The 15,258-nt window shown below is 41.6% G+C and overlaps 1 protein-coding gene across 1 annotated transcript in view; it reads left to right on the top strand.

The window, feature by feature from the left end:
• LOC100367371 (uncharacterized) overlaps positions 1-15,258 on the top strand; it is a 115,818-nt gene that overhangs the window by 89,665 nt on the left and 10,895 nt on the right. Inside the window, exons 38-45 of the mRNA XM_085495397.1 lie at positions 61-192; positions 309-443; positions 1,329-1,454; positions 1,568-1,687; positions 1,773-1,895; positions 2,454-2,582; positions 2,882-3,019; positions 5,820-6,071. Of these exons, the coding sequence (XP_085351523.1) occupies positions 61-192; positions 309-443; positions 1,329-1,454; positions 1,568-1,687; positions 1,773-1,895; positions 2,454-2,582; positions 2,882-3,019; positions 5,820-6,071 (1,155 nt within the window). The remainder of the gene's footprint in view (positions 1-60; positions 193-308; positions 444-1,328; positions 1,455-1,567; positions 1,688-1,772; positions 1,896-2,453; positions 2,583-2,881; positions 3,020-5,819; positions 6,072-15,258) is intronic.

Raw genomic sequence — 15,258 nt, 5'->3', positions numbered from 1 at the left:
GTTGATTGTGCAAATATGCATAACAAATGTGAAGTTTACATCTTTTATTTTATTCCACAGCAAATAATACATGTTCCAATGGAACACAGTGCATCAATGCAACCTGCTACGCCAACAACAATGGTACTGAGGAAAAGTGCATGTGCTGGAAAGGATATAAACCTGATATTAATAACGATACTGTTTGTATTCGTAAGTACAGTACTAATCGTCTAAATATGAAAACATTGTCTGAATTTAATTATCTCAAAGAAGCCATGTGACATTATGTATATGTTTTCACTCTCATTATTGTGTTCTTTACACAGCAATTAATGAATGTACTACAGATATCGATGCCCATACTGAATACTGTGACCATGGCTGTGTTGACATAACACCAGGATATGATTGTACTTGTCACTATGGTTACCTACTGAATGATGATCTTAGGACATGTTCAGGTAATAAAATATTGCTGTATAGAACGCCACACTGTGACGTCATATATTTAATAACAGAACTAGCAAACAACACCATTATTTTATCTTGGGGTATGAAGAACTGGTTCATACCAACCTCTTTCAGTGTCAATAGCCGTGGGAAAATCCTTTGAAAGTCTTTGGATTTTTTGAGGTCTGGAAAGTCTTTGAGTTGTCTGTAAATTACAGGAAAAATAAAAAAATCTTTGAAAAGCCTTCAAATTTCTTCATAGTTAATAATTTATTTTAGAAACCTATTTTCTCCAGGGAACTATCATATCCTCAGAACTTTGATGAGCTTTGGTGATAATGTTGGCCTGAATTAAAGGTCAAAATGTCTTGGAAAAATGCAAGAGAGTTTGGGAAATGGTGGGGAAAAGTCTTGGAAATCATTTGGCTCTTGGTGCTAAGGACCCTGTCTCTGTGCAATAGCCTATATTATGTACATAAAGTTCCTGTTATGCGCAAAACCTTAATTGGTTATAAGTGAATCAATGATACAGAATGTATCAAAACATCTCACTATGTTGCAAATTATATATTCATACATTATTAAACCAACTATCATTTCTATATATCAATATTACCATCCATGGAGATTGTTGATACAAGTGAGTGTGAACACATTGAATTATTTTTTTAATTAAATGAGAATTAAGCCCATGACATCACTTGTATCCATAACAAATATGAGATGACATCATTATCATGTCATAACTAATAAATTAATTCAAATTGATGCTTATTAACAGATGTATAAAGGCTCAGTTACAGATCGGGTTAATTATAAAGCTATTTGTTCTCCAGCATATTTTTGACTATTTGATTTATATGTGTTACATGTCATATACTTATATAATGTAACAGATTTAGATGAGTGTGAGACTGGTACTCACAACTGTTCTCAAGAATCTGAACTATGTGTAAATGAAATTGGTGACTTCCAATGTATATGTAGTGATGGTTATTTGAACACAAGTACAGGATGTAAAGGTATGTGATTTTTGAATGTTAATATATCAAGGTTAGTTTACCCCATGTCATGTTTGACTGAGAAATTATTATTATTATTCATTTATGCCAAATAATAATAATTCATTTTACAGATATCAATGAATGTAATAATAATGGTACATGTGATGACAGCGCCAAATGCACAAACACGAATGGGTCATATATTTGTGAATGTACAACTGGCTATACTGGCGATGGAGTATTCTGTGTCGGTTAGTATACTTTACTTCATTACTACATGAAATTGTAATATATAGTAGAATTATTTTTTCATTTTTTTTATTTTGTTTTTCCCAGATGAAAATGAATGTAACAATGATGATGGTATATGTGGATTACATTCAGTTTGTACAAACACGGATGGGTCGTATAATTGTTCATGTCAAATAGGATATGGAAAAGACAACGGGAATTGTACAGGTAGATAAAAATCATTTCTATTTATTGTCAGTATAATTTGTGATATGAATTATGTGATTATTGTAAGGGTATGCAACTTTTATAACCACGTACGGCGATATGCAATGAAGATCTAGACAAAAGTGAATTCTCAGCTCTGCTAGAGTCAAGATATTACAATCTGAGTCAATTGTATTTCTACAGTATTTCTATATATGCTTTCCAAATAAGTAAAAACACTGACCAAGACGATCACTAATTTGTAAGAATTTCTCAAATCACAAAATTTCATACATTTACTTCTGATGCATATGCGGTTTTCATTATGTAACACACAACTTGTGTGGTAGCCCTCTACATGTATTACTAATTACTGTACATTTCAAAACTTAAGTGACAAAGTCAATTTCAGTCACCATCCACAAAATTAACAATTTTTAGATCAAATTATTAAAAGCATATTTTCCTTGTTTGTTATAAAATTAAGAAAAGGAAGGAAAATTAAGGAAACTATTTGTACGCAACAGGTTAAATAATTTAATCAGTTCACAAGTCTATGTTATCAATCTTTTTTTTCAGATATGGACGAATGTGACAATGAAACAGATAATAATTGTCATAAGCAACATGGTGAATGCGTCAATACTGATGGTTCATATTTATGTATATGTATCAAAGGATATACTGGAGATGGCTTCAATTGCTTTGGTAAAACATTGATATGATAAGAATTACAAGTGATATGCCAACTGGCGATGATTTAGTGACATTATTTTATAAATAGAGCATTTCAATTACGATTTGCTATTGGATTCTTTGAACGAGTATAGTAATATTTCCCAAGCCTTATAGCTGATACTTTCCATATACTTGATATTAAAGTATAGTATATCATCACACATATGAGAAGTGAACATTGTTCGTCCCTAATGATGAATTTATAAGTAATTATTTAAACATTATTACGTACATCATTATGTCAGTTATGTGTTGGTATTATATTTCAGATATTAATGAGTGTGAACTACCCGATGACCATGATAACGCTGACAATTGTGATACAAATGCAGATTGCATCAATACAATGGGAAACTTTACATGTGAATGCCATACTGGTTATCACCTTAATGGCACTACATGTGACGGTAAGTCTTCATGACATGTTTATATATAAGATACATTTTACCTCTCGCAGAGGTGACCCTTACAAAAATCCCTCCAAGGATCAACAATTATGTGTTTGTTGAGGTATGTGTGAGGATCAAAATCGTTCTCTGTACCACCGGAATGCGCCGGTGCATTTCCTAAAATAAGCATTGTGCGCCACCTAGTTGTGCCATCATTCTGCACCCCTCATGCTGTGCTTCTCATTCTGCGCCATCAAGAAATTTACACTGTGCTCCATTCTGGGTTCAAGCTTTTTAAAAATGTAAAATTATAGACAATTATTATGACAATGATTTTCATGCAATTCGGGAAGTTTTCACATTAAATACTGTTATATAACATTTGTAGGGGCATCGAAAAGTACAAAGCTATTGAAAACAAATATATAAAGGAATCAGCTAGCTATAATTAGGCACAATCGGCAGATGAAAATGCCAAAATTGCTAGTTTTCAAAACGGTAACGAGTCAGACATATTGATATGCAAATGAATAATCTGTGAAACAAACATGAACAGAGACTAACCACTTAGTGTTTGTAAACACTCATTGCGAGAGAATTATCACCCGAAAACACCATACATGCTTTATGCACACCCAATTACAGGATTTCAACGGCTAATTCTAAGATCATGAAACCATGAAAACAAACATTATCTTTCGGAGTGGCTGAATTATTAAAACAAAAACTGAAATTATATTTTGAGGTCATTATCTGGGATATGATTTGAGTGGTTGAATGATAAAAACGAGAAAGAAACGACAATTTCATAAAAAAACAACGGCCGTTACATGCACCACAGAGTATAAAAGAGGGTTTATTGTCGTGTTTTGTAAACAATGTCTTGGTTTATTCTCGCTGCCTGTCTGGGGGAAAAACGCACTCACCAAATCGTTCTCTCTGGTTATTTATGATTTGGTGGCCCTGATACAATTCCGTTTTTATTTCGCAATAGTTTTGAGCGTTGTCAGATTCGGGGTGCTAAAATGCATGTTTGCAGATTGCAGAATGTTTTTTTCTCGTCTTTTCCCAATCAAAAATCACATAGCGGTGATGTGATTAACAAATGACACCTGTTTGACCCCAAAAATGCACATACAGAATAATTTTCAGACATTTTTCGTAAATTAATTTGTCAAACTAAAACATGCCAATTTTCTTGAAAAAACAAAAGAATACAGTAATTTCGACCTTTGAAGGCAAGCATTCAACCATTTCCAGTCTCAGGTGATTTCCGGACAGTTTGAAAAAAAGATATGTGAAACTTTTGTTTAAATAGTATGGTGCAACTAAATATTACAATAATTTGAACAACAGATGTTTTATTTTCTCAAAACCAGGCAAAACATATTCTGACCCAAAACAAGTCGACATTTCCGATCCCAGGTCACTTTCAGACATTCGGAAATTTCGGAACAACAACTTTTGATTTGCCCTACTACAAACGGTAATGTTTTTGAAAATAATATGAAAATAGTATGATTTTAGTCATTTGAAAGTACATTCCATAAATAAAGAAATAATTTTTTGAACGCAAATAATACTCTCGCTATCGCAGTGAACATAAGTGGTTAGTCACTACGGTGACTTGAAGTCTGAATGCATCAGGAATGTTTCAAAACAATGTTTATTGTAGCAAACCATGGAGATAAAATTTTGTTTGTAGCCTCCCGGGCAAACCAACATCAATAACTGACAAAGCAATTGCTGTTCAATTACATTTACTATCTTAAATTTTAATTTTGCTCGTTTTGTTGGGTTGCACTCATTGCGTGGCTACAATATTGTGAGATAATATTAATAAAAACAAAATAGTAGAGGTATTAAGCTGTGCGAATTACAGTTGTGTGTGTGAAGCTATGAGCATGTATGTTTGTGTAAAATACTAGACACGCATGTGTGGAGTTGGATTTTGTTGGCATCCGAACTTCATAAAATCAGATGATGAAATACAACAGAAGTGCATGGCCCTGGTGGAATGAGTACAATGGGGTGAAACATTGTTCAACTACGTAACAATATCCCTAGATTGTCATATAAAACATTGCATTGCTTTTCGATGGTGCAGAATGAAAGCCCAACTAGTGGTCAATTTCTATAAAAAAGGGACTGTAAAATTAATAGATCAAGAATTGAAACATTGTTTAAACTTTGTAGCAATTGACTCAGATTGCATCTTTGAAAACAAAAATAGTTTGTACACGAATGAACAGCACAGAATGATATGTATGTTTCTGATAGTTTTGTACTTTTCGATATTCCTACAAATGTTATAACATTATTTCACATAAAACCATCCCTATTGGTTGATAAACAGGTTTGAAAATCATTGCCGTAACTTCATTTTGAACCTAGAATGGAGCAAGAGTATGAATTTACTCGATGGCGAAGCATGAGGGGTGCAGAATACGGGGCAGAATGATGCCACAACTAGGGGGCGCACAATGCTTATTTTTGGAAATGCACCGGCACATTCTGGTGACGCGGAGTATGGATTTCTAGCCTCACACATTTGTATTTTACCATAAATCTTGCCATATGTCATAGAAGTAGTCAAGTATTATCCTTATAATGCACTATATTAGCAAATTAATTACCATAAAATCTGTATCAGAAGCCATATCCCTAATGTACCCTTTCTATTTAAACAATTTAGAACCAAAACTTCACTACTTCGAATAGAATCCACATCCCCTCTGTTGCATTATGCCATTTTAATAGAAATTACGGATTCAAAAATATATTTTTAGTACCAGTATGTTTATTCTACCATAAACAGATGACAATGAATGTGATGCTAACAACACATGCTTGGATATTAATGAAGCAATATGCGTCAATCTTCCTGGAACATATAGTTGTGGTTGTGCCAATGGTTACCGTGGTGATGGGATAATCTACTGTGATGACATCGATGAATGTAGGGAAACGCCAGACATATGTCACATAGATGCCATATGTAACAATACAGCAGGGTCCTATTATTGTGAATGCAAGAAGGGTTTCTATGGTAATGGTACAGAATGTCAAGGTAAACACATATAAATAAATAAATAAATAAATAAATAAATAAATAAATAAATAAATAAATAAATAAATAAATAAATAAATAAATAAATAAATAAATAAATAAATAAATAAGTAAATAAATAAATAAATATAAATAAATAAATAAATAAATAAACAGTTACTTTGTAACGAACGTGCAGTTACTTTGTAACGAATGTACACAGTACACAGTTCGAAAACGGGTGTTATGTTTTGACCTTTGTGCGTCCGGGTGTCTGGGTGTTCGTGCGTGTGCCCTGTATCTTAGACATGCCTGGACTAATCACAATCAAACTTCACACATACATCATATTATACATACATGTATGCACATCAATTTAATTCAAGATGGCCGAATGGTGGCCATTTTTTTGCTAAAAAATCATCAAAATCAAGCATTTATAGTTGTTTTTTGTTTAAACTTGGTACATACGTTGGAAATTATGGGACCGACTGGTGGCCATTTTGTTTTAAAGAATGCAGTTCTAGTGCCATATCTCTGCCATGCTTTGACTGATTATGATCAAATTTTATATATTCATTATACATCATGACATATATATATTGGTTTGACTATCTGATTCAAAATGGTTAAATGGCAGCCATTTTTGTGCTAAAAAATCATCAAAATTCAAGTATTTCTGGCATTCAAGAACTGGATTTTGACGTTTATAGATGATTTTGTTCAAACTTGGTACATACATTAGAGATTATGGGTTCCTGATACACGTCATTTTATTTTTCAGATCGGATTGAAAATGGCGAAAATTTTATATATACCGGGGGTATTCGTTTTATACGTGTTACAGATATATAGATGTATTCAAAATGGCTGACTGGTGGCCATTTTGTTTTAATTAATGCTGTTCCAGAGCAATATTCTCAATATGGACAAGTACTAATTTGATGATCAGATACAAGATGTCAATCATTTTTAGTCCCCGTTCAGACGCAGTCCGAAAGCGGGGACTTATGTTTTGACCTCCGTGCGTCCGAACTTGTATCTTAGAAATGCCTGGACCAATCACAATCAAACTTCACACATACATCATACATGATAGTATACATATGCACGTCAATTTTTTTTCACGATCTGATTCAAGATGGCCGAATGGTGGCCATTTTTGTGCTAAAAATCATCAAAAACAAGCATTTCTCAGCTGTTAACAGGTGGATTTTGTTCAAACTTGGTATATACATTAGACATTATAGGACCTTGATGCACATCATTTTGTTTTACGATCTAATTTAAGATGGCCGAATGGAGGCCATTTTTGTGCTAAAAAATCATCAAAATCAAGCATTTCTCGGCTGTTTACAGATGGATTTTTTTCAAACTTGGTATATACATTAGACATTGATGCAAATAATTTTGTTTTTCAGATAAGATTCAAAATGGCCGACTGGCGGCCATTTTGTTTTAATGAATGTGGTTCTCGTGCCATATCTCTGACTTGCTTTCACTGATTATGTTCAAATTTTAAATATTCATTATACATCATGTCATAGATAGACAGATATATTGGTTTGACGATCCTATTCAAAATGGCCAAATGGTGGCCATTTTTGTGCTAAAAAATCATCTAATATCAAGCATTTATGGATGGATTTCGTTCAAACTTGGTACATATGTTAGACATTACAGGTTCCTGATGCACATCATTTATTTTTCAGATCGGATTCAAAATGGCTGTCTGGCGGCCATTTTGTTTTAATGATTGGGCTTCTAGAGCCATATCCCTTAAATGCTTTGACTGATTATATTCAAATTTTATATATTCGTTATACATCATGTTATGTATGTATTCAAAATGGCTGATTTTGAATGCTGTTCCAGAGCAATATCTCTCAATATGGACAAGTACTTTTTTGACGATCAGATACAAATGTCAATCATTTTAATGTTAAAAAATCATATTCCTGACATGGTTATATTCCAGCTATATTACTATAAACAAAACTATATATCTTAACTTTGATAACTAATGGGGACTGTGCCATGCATGGCTTGTAATGTTAAAAATTCATCATCTTCTAGATCCAAACTTCTGACATGTTTATGTTCCAACTATATTACTATAAACAAAACTATATCTTAAATTTGATAACTATCAGGGACTGTGCCATGCATGGCTTGTATTTTGGTATTTTGGTATTTTGAGTGGGAATACAATGCACAAATTATTCTTTTTAAAAAAATTTGCAATTTTTTTTCAAAGTCAACCTCATATTTTTACATTTGAGTTTGATTTCATTTACTGATAATGTTATCACCACGGCATGTCATATTGGCTTGTATGACAAAATGGAGTATCACTATTGTTTGTACATTTGATGACCGCACACAATTATAAACTTCACATCCAACCAACAAACAAACAAAAGTTTTTTAAAGATATATTGGTTACAGTCATCATATTCAGAAAGTGCACAATATGTTTATTAGTATCTCAACCAGTCATCAGATTTTAATGAATTTTGGCACATGGGTAATCTGTGGTATGCCACAACTTTGAAATCGTGGATAAATATTGCCTATTTTTCATAAATTAAAACTTTCCAATATTGATGCATGCATTTTGGACAAACGCTTGAATAAAACAGACAACAAACCACACATGTACAATCAATCATATTTCTTCTGTTTCAATATTTCTGTTAGTTTTATAAATGATAGGTTAAATTGCTTTCACATTGTGTCAGCCAACTGACTTTAAATCTAACACTTTTAAATATTTCCTATTTCTACTTTCATATATGTATGGCTTAAAGGGGAACCGCTCAATCCCTTGGATTGCACCAAGTGCTCATGGGTAATTAACTCCGCCTCTGTCCACTGAGTAAATGAATGCTTATCTTTCCCCCTGTACCGCTAATCCCACAAAACAACAACTGATATAAACATCCTAAGAACGTATTACAATTCACTACGTTCAATTACCCACCATAGACTCCATTCAGTCAAAATTACTATTTTGAACTGTAGGCATTAATCAGCGATTCTGCCGGTGACGGAGAGATAGAATCTAGGTCAGGGGAAGCCCCATGACCCCAAGATTATTTTACCCCTTACGTCACGAACCCACGTGATCGAGGCCACATGTAGTATTTTTCACAACAAAGAAATAAAACCTGGGCGACGTAGTTTAATCACTTGTTGGTTTCGTTACGTCTCCTTTCCTACTGTAATTCGCTTCCCTCATGCATGTCGTCTTCATTTTATGCCTGATCTATGTATTTAGAAATGAATAGATGTAATGACAGCACCAGGATTTCGCTGCCATATTTTTTGGGACTCCTCATGTTTCGAGTCGACGGTGCAGTGGTTATATTCAGAATTTACCAGCATAGAACCCGCATCCAAAATACTTTTGTCATAGCTGCGTGCGGGGTTCAGGGTTTTTGCCGTGAATGCGTGTGTTTTTCACTGGAGTTCTGAGGCCTGAGATTTTTCTTTCCGAGCCATCAAAATCGCTGAGACTGACCGCGTCGCTCGTTTTCTTCACAGCAAGGTCGCGCGTCCAGTAAACAAATCGGTTAAAGTGAGTGCGTGTTTGGCATGAGTGGAAAGTCCTCAAGCTCGGCTACCGGTGCTTCGTGTACGGGGACGTCGAGTAGGAGGCCCGATGGTGGAGGTACCAACATTTTTTCTTGGTCTCCCCCCGCTGATCGGAGGGCATCCTCACAGTCTGTTTTTTCAGGCGGTGGTTTACCCGATTTTACCGGCTGCAGCGAGGCTGTGCCCCTGGAGGCTTTCCTCCTATGGGGCCCGTTGCGGGTCCCTTTGTGGACCCTTCTTCACACGGCACTGGGTTTGCCTCCGAGTTGAGGGCTTTGGTCGAAGGACTGTCGGGGCAATTGCCTCCCTAACAGGCCGGGTAGATCAGACGCAGTCAGAGCGAGCTGTCTCCACTGCGGCCCCTCGGTGGGCAAGCAGGAAGAAACATGAAAGCATGTTTGCATTCAAACACGTCTCTTCCGGGGAACCCCCGTTCCCAGCCGCGGCTCTCCCACTAATTTGGGGGAGGCCGAGGCTCAGGCTAATTGCACCGGCCCTCCTCTGTAGCCTCGGGCACTGAATGCCAATGGGATGCTGGCAGCCAAGACTCCGATCTCGGGGCAGGGCTTTCAGGGCAGGGCACACATTGACCCCCCTACTTTCAGCCAGCCAGGGTTCGTCGCGCGGTAACGGTACAACGGTAACAAATTTATCCTTGTGTCCGGTCTTCGCTGTGGGTTTTGGACTTCCTTCTTACCGACCCACGGGCGTCCCCAGAGGGAACCGACCCTGTCATGAGACGCACAGTCGAACACGCTCCCTCTCACATATTTAAAGTGAAAGGAGACACAGTTCGCTCGCGTCGGATACAGCCGGTACTCCGGGCGGCCCCTCAGAGTCTTCCATCCGAAATGACTCGGTGAGCCACACTTTTGGGGTGATGCGGAGTATCATCGATCCCAGTGATACGATGTAAATACCCCCACCCTTGATCCTAAGGCGACCACCTAAGGTTGCTTCAACGCTTATGGGATCACGGGCGTCGGGATCCAAAGCAACCCCGTCGGCACGTCTCTCCCTGTCCGTCTGAGTGCAGACTGGGGCGCAGGACATGCAAACGGTGTTGATGGGCGGACGTTGGTCAGCCGCGGAGGATGTAACACTTAAGGCCCCCGGGTGGGAAAAACCTTAGGCAACACTTCCCGCTGGACCAAACGCTACCCGGCCGGTGTGGTTTTGGGATCAGACCCCATAGCATGGGATGAGACCAAAACGCCCCCAACCGGATCCCAAGGCTCCTTCCCCAGACCCCGGTAGCACGAATTTCTGTTTGGCAAACTCGGCAAAGGGGGACAGCCGCGTTCCATGGGCGTTCTCGCCAGCTCAATCGGAGACGACCCATCCAGCCCTGAGGGCAGAGTTGCTTGAGCGCATTATTGTGCGCGCCCAGGACTCTGGAGACCTCGGAGGCAGAACGCACCAGCCTCCTAGACCAGGCGACACATTTACTGGCGGGTCACAGCACATCTAAGTGCGACATCCCCTAGTGTCACCTGGCTCTCTTGGCCGGGGCCACTACTGTGCTACGAGACGCGGCCTTAGACGCACATGTTTTCGCCAACAAGCTGAGTCAGGGGGTATGTCCCCACCTCAGTGACGCAGACTGGACATCTTCCACCCACTTTGTTCAGGTAATAGTGAGTACAGTCTCGGAGCTTCGGAGTGCAATGAACCAGAGGGTTCAGATCAAATCCGCTAGCTAGTTGGCCACCCCAAGCACAGAAAACACAACGCCCTAGGGCGTCATCCGCTAGCCAGAGTCAGCCAGGAGGCAAGCGCTCATACCCTTCCATGGGAGGGAAGAGTAGCGGCGTGCCCCCAGGGAGGAAAGAGCCAGGTGGTGGCTCCTCACCCTCCCTGGGCGGACGTATACTCCCGCAGCGGGGGAAGCGTGTTTGACGCTCACCTCTGCAACTGGGGGGACAGGCATGTGTTCGGCGAGTGGCCAGGTCACAACTTAGTGACTACTTCAGGCCTTGGGGAACTCACCTCATGGGAGAAGAGAGCACCCCCCTCGCAACTGCCGAACCCATGGCCACATATCCCTGTCGTACACAGATTGCGCCGGTGTAGTCCGGTTTGGAGACAGCGGGTGACCGATCCCTGGACCTTCCCAGGTGGTGACATCCGGTTACGGGATACCGCTGAGATCTCTATCTCCCTCATCAGTGTCTCCCCTGTTGGGCACTGCCAGGGGACTCCCGCAAGGTGGAAGCAATGAGACAGGAAGTAGCAGTTTGCTGGGAAAAGGCGCCATACACAGGGTACATCAGCCTGAACTAAATCCAGGCTTCTACCCAAATGTGTTCGTAGTACCAAACCTACAAGTGGCGGGCGTCCAGTTCTGGACCTAGGCAGACTGAATCAGTACGTGCTCCTCGATCGGTTCCACATGGAGACACCATTCAGGGTTCTTCTCTCCATCCACTGTTTCGACTGGCTAGCCCCACTAGACTTAAGCGGGGTCTACCTGCACATACCGATGCACCCACCGAGTTGCCATCTCCTTCGAATCGCCCAGCTGGGCCAAGTATTCAAATTTTGGGTGCCCCCCCTCCCCGTTCGGGTTATGCACAGCGCCCTACGTGTTCACCAGAGTGATGAAACAGGTAGTGCTGCTGCTTCACCAAATGTCGTACACCTTAATCTGTACCCAGACTACTGGTTACTACACAACCCGGACAAGTGGTCAATAGCCAAACACGTCAGGCTAACACAGGATTTACTTCACCAGTTGGGCTCGTTAGTAAATCGACAAGTCCCACCTAGACCCAACGCGCAGTTGGTGTCCCTGGGCATGGAGTTTTGACACAGAGGTAAGCTTGATTTAGCTATTGCAAGTGTGTTGCTTAGCGCTAAGCAGCCTAGCCAAACGCCTAGTCAGCGTTCCCTCAATGTCCCTCCGAGAACTAATGCGCATCATCAGAATGATGACCTCAGTTCGAAGGGTTGTTCCCCAGGCCGCACTACGCAGCCGCCCGGTATAACACTTGTTATAATGCCGAGCTCTCCTATGGGAACTAGATAGGCGGGTTTTGATCTGGGACCAAGTGAAGGAAGCCCTGCCCTAGTGGCCGTCACTGGCCAACCTCGGACAGGAGGCCCCTTGGACCCACTCGCCGCAGGTATGATTCTGGTAACTGATGCCTCCTCCCAAGGTTGGGGAGCGCATCTACTGGACGAACAAGTCCAAGGATATGGCTCCTGCATAGTTTCGGGACTACCATATCAACCGGCTCAAACTGAAAGCAGTGTACTTAGCACTACCACGCTTTCTACCCGTAGTTCAAGACCACAGAGTCCTGCTCCGCACAGGCAACGCAGCGGTGGTCTCCTTCAAGAAGGAGGGGGGACGCGTTCCTCATCGTTGTCAGTCCTAGCGGAGCAAATCCTCCTTTGGTGCCTGTAATACAATGTGGAGCTAACCGCACACCACCTTCCAGGGGTGAGGAACAGTCTGGCAGACGCCCTTTCAAGGCGGCTCCGTCTCCAGAACACGGGGTAGCTGATACAAGGCTGTTTCGGCTGTGGGACGGCCCAAGGTTAGACCGGTTTGCCGCACCCCGGAACGCCAAGCTCCTGATGTACGTAACACTCCTGCCGACTCCAGGAGCCTGGGCCAGGGTCGCTTTGCTAACCCCGTGGACCCACTTAGTTGTGTACGCCTTTCCTCCCTTCCCGCTAGTTCACGCATAGACCCGCACATACGAAAGCTTTATCTGAGCGGGCTGCCAACGTCCTGGCCAGGGCGAACAGGGATTCCACCAATGCAGCCTACATTTCTAGGCTGCGAGCATACACTGATTGGTGTAGCGGAAGGGAAATTGATCCATACCATCCCTCTATTGGCCAGGTAGCAGGCTCCTTCGTCCACCTGTTTGACGAAGTGGGTTTGCCCGACGCAGCGATCGTTGGCTACAGGTCGGCCTTGTCCCCCACCATTGAGAACGTACGGGAACAAGACTAGCCGATTGTCCTATTATTAGGAGACTATTTACTGCTTTCCAGATGCCAAGACCCATACAAGGGAACCGCCCAACTCGGACTTGTTGGCTGTGTTGTCCGCTCTAAGCAGACCGCCCTTTGAGCCTCTCTGATCAGTACCACTCACATTTTTCGATGTGGAAAATAGTCTTCCTACTAGCCCTCGCCTCAGGTAGGCGTCGACCAGAGCTGGGGGCATTGTCCTTCTCGAATGATGTACCGCCGTTATGGACAATCAAGTTGTGCGAAAGACACGAATCGTGTTTCTCGCCTAGAACCAAATCCCAGGACACGATCCTCACCCAATCGTCATCCCCCGGCTGTCAAATTGTTGGCTGCCCGGAAGGTCAGGAGGAATTGCTTCTCTGCCCGGTTCGAGCACGGAGTTGCTACCAAACCGTACTAAGGGTTCAGGACGGGTTGCCAGGCACATGTCTTTGTGTTACGGCCCAGGCAGGCAGGATAGGCCGGCCTCCCCAACTTCCATAACCAGGTGGTTTACTGCGACTGTATTAGCGGTCTATAATACTTTAACTTCCTCGACACAGAGCTTGCAGAGACACCAAGTACGAGCGCATGAGGTCTGTGCGATTGCCAACTCACTAGTGCTAGCGTCAGGTGCCCCCCTCGAGCATACACGGAGGGCAGGCTTCTGGAGAACGAAGAACGTCTTTATCAACTACCACCTAACAGACACCGTATCCATTGAGGAAGGTCTCTTTAGGTTGGGTCTCGTCGTAGCGGGTCAGTCTTGGTTTGCTGACCCAGCCCAAACGACCACAAGGGTCCCTGCGCATAGGCAATAAGTCAGTCTAGGCATTTTATGCGGACAGATTTCTCTACCGTCAGCACTCCTCTGGAAGTTCCCAGGTCCCGCTTTGCGGCCTATGCCCTCATGCAGAACTGTTTCGGTCTTTACTTCGAAAGCTTACTACCCCCAGAATTGGGTTGGGGTCTAGCTTTCTCGGGCACACCGAACCCTGTCACCGTAGCAGCATTTTGGCTTCTTGCTCCGGGGACAGCACAGGCAAGGTAAGACACCACCCTTTTTTGGGCCTTAACCAGGGTGCTGAGTGATTATTGTATTTCATCCCGGACTGGGAAAAGACTTTCATCATTTTTTTGTTTGCTCGGAAAACCCGCCATCTATCGGCGTCTGACTCTGCCTACAGTTCAAAATAGTCATTTTGACTGACCGGAGTCTATGGTGGGTAATTGAACATAAGTGCATTTAGGCAGAGGGTTCTTTGAACCCGCCTATTCACATAGTTCATACCCACCATAGACTCCGGGTCCCCCCAACCACCCCACTCTTTCCGTAGCGTTGGTCTAAGTCCTCGATGCGGAGAGAAAGGAACCAGAGTGATTGTATGGCCGCCTATGACGCTGCCATGTGGCCTCGGTCACGTGGGTTCGTGACGTAAGGGGTAAAAGAATCTTGGAGTCATGGGGCTTCCCCTGACCTAGATTCTATCTCTCCGTCACCGGCAGAATCGCTGATTAATGCCTACAGTTCAAAATAGTCATTTTGACTGACCGGAGTCTATGGTGGGTATGAACTATGTGAATAGGCGGGTTCGGGGAGAACCCTCTGCCTAAATTTGCTTGTTTAAATATAACATAGCAA

This window comes from Saccoglossus kowalevskii, chromosome 21 (assembly GCF_978046115.1).
Source record: "Saccoglossus kowalevskii chromosome 21, keSacKowa6.1, whole genome shotgun sequence".
NCBI classification, from domain to species: domain Eukaryota; kingdom Metazoa; phylum Hemichordata; class Enteropneusta; family Harrimaniidae; genus Saccoglossus; species Saccoglossus kowalevskii.
This window is presented reverse-complemented; position numbering and strand designations above follow the sequence as displayed.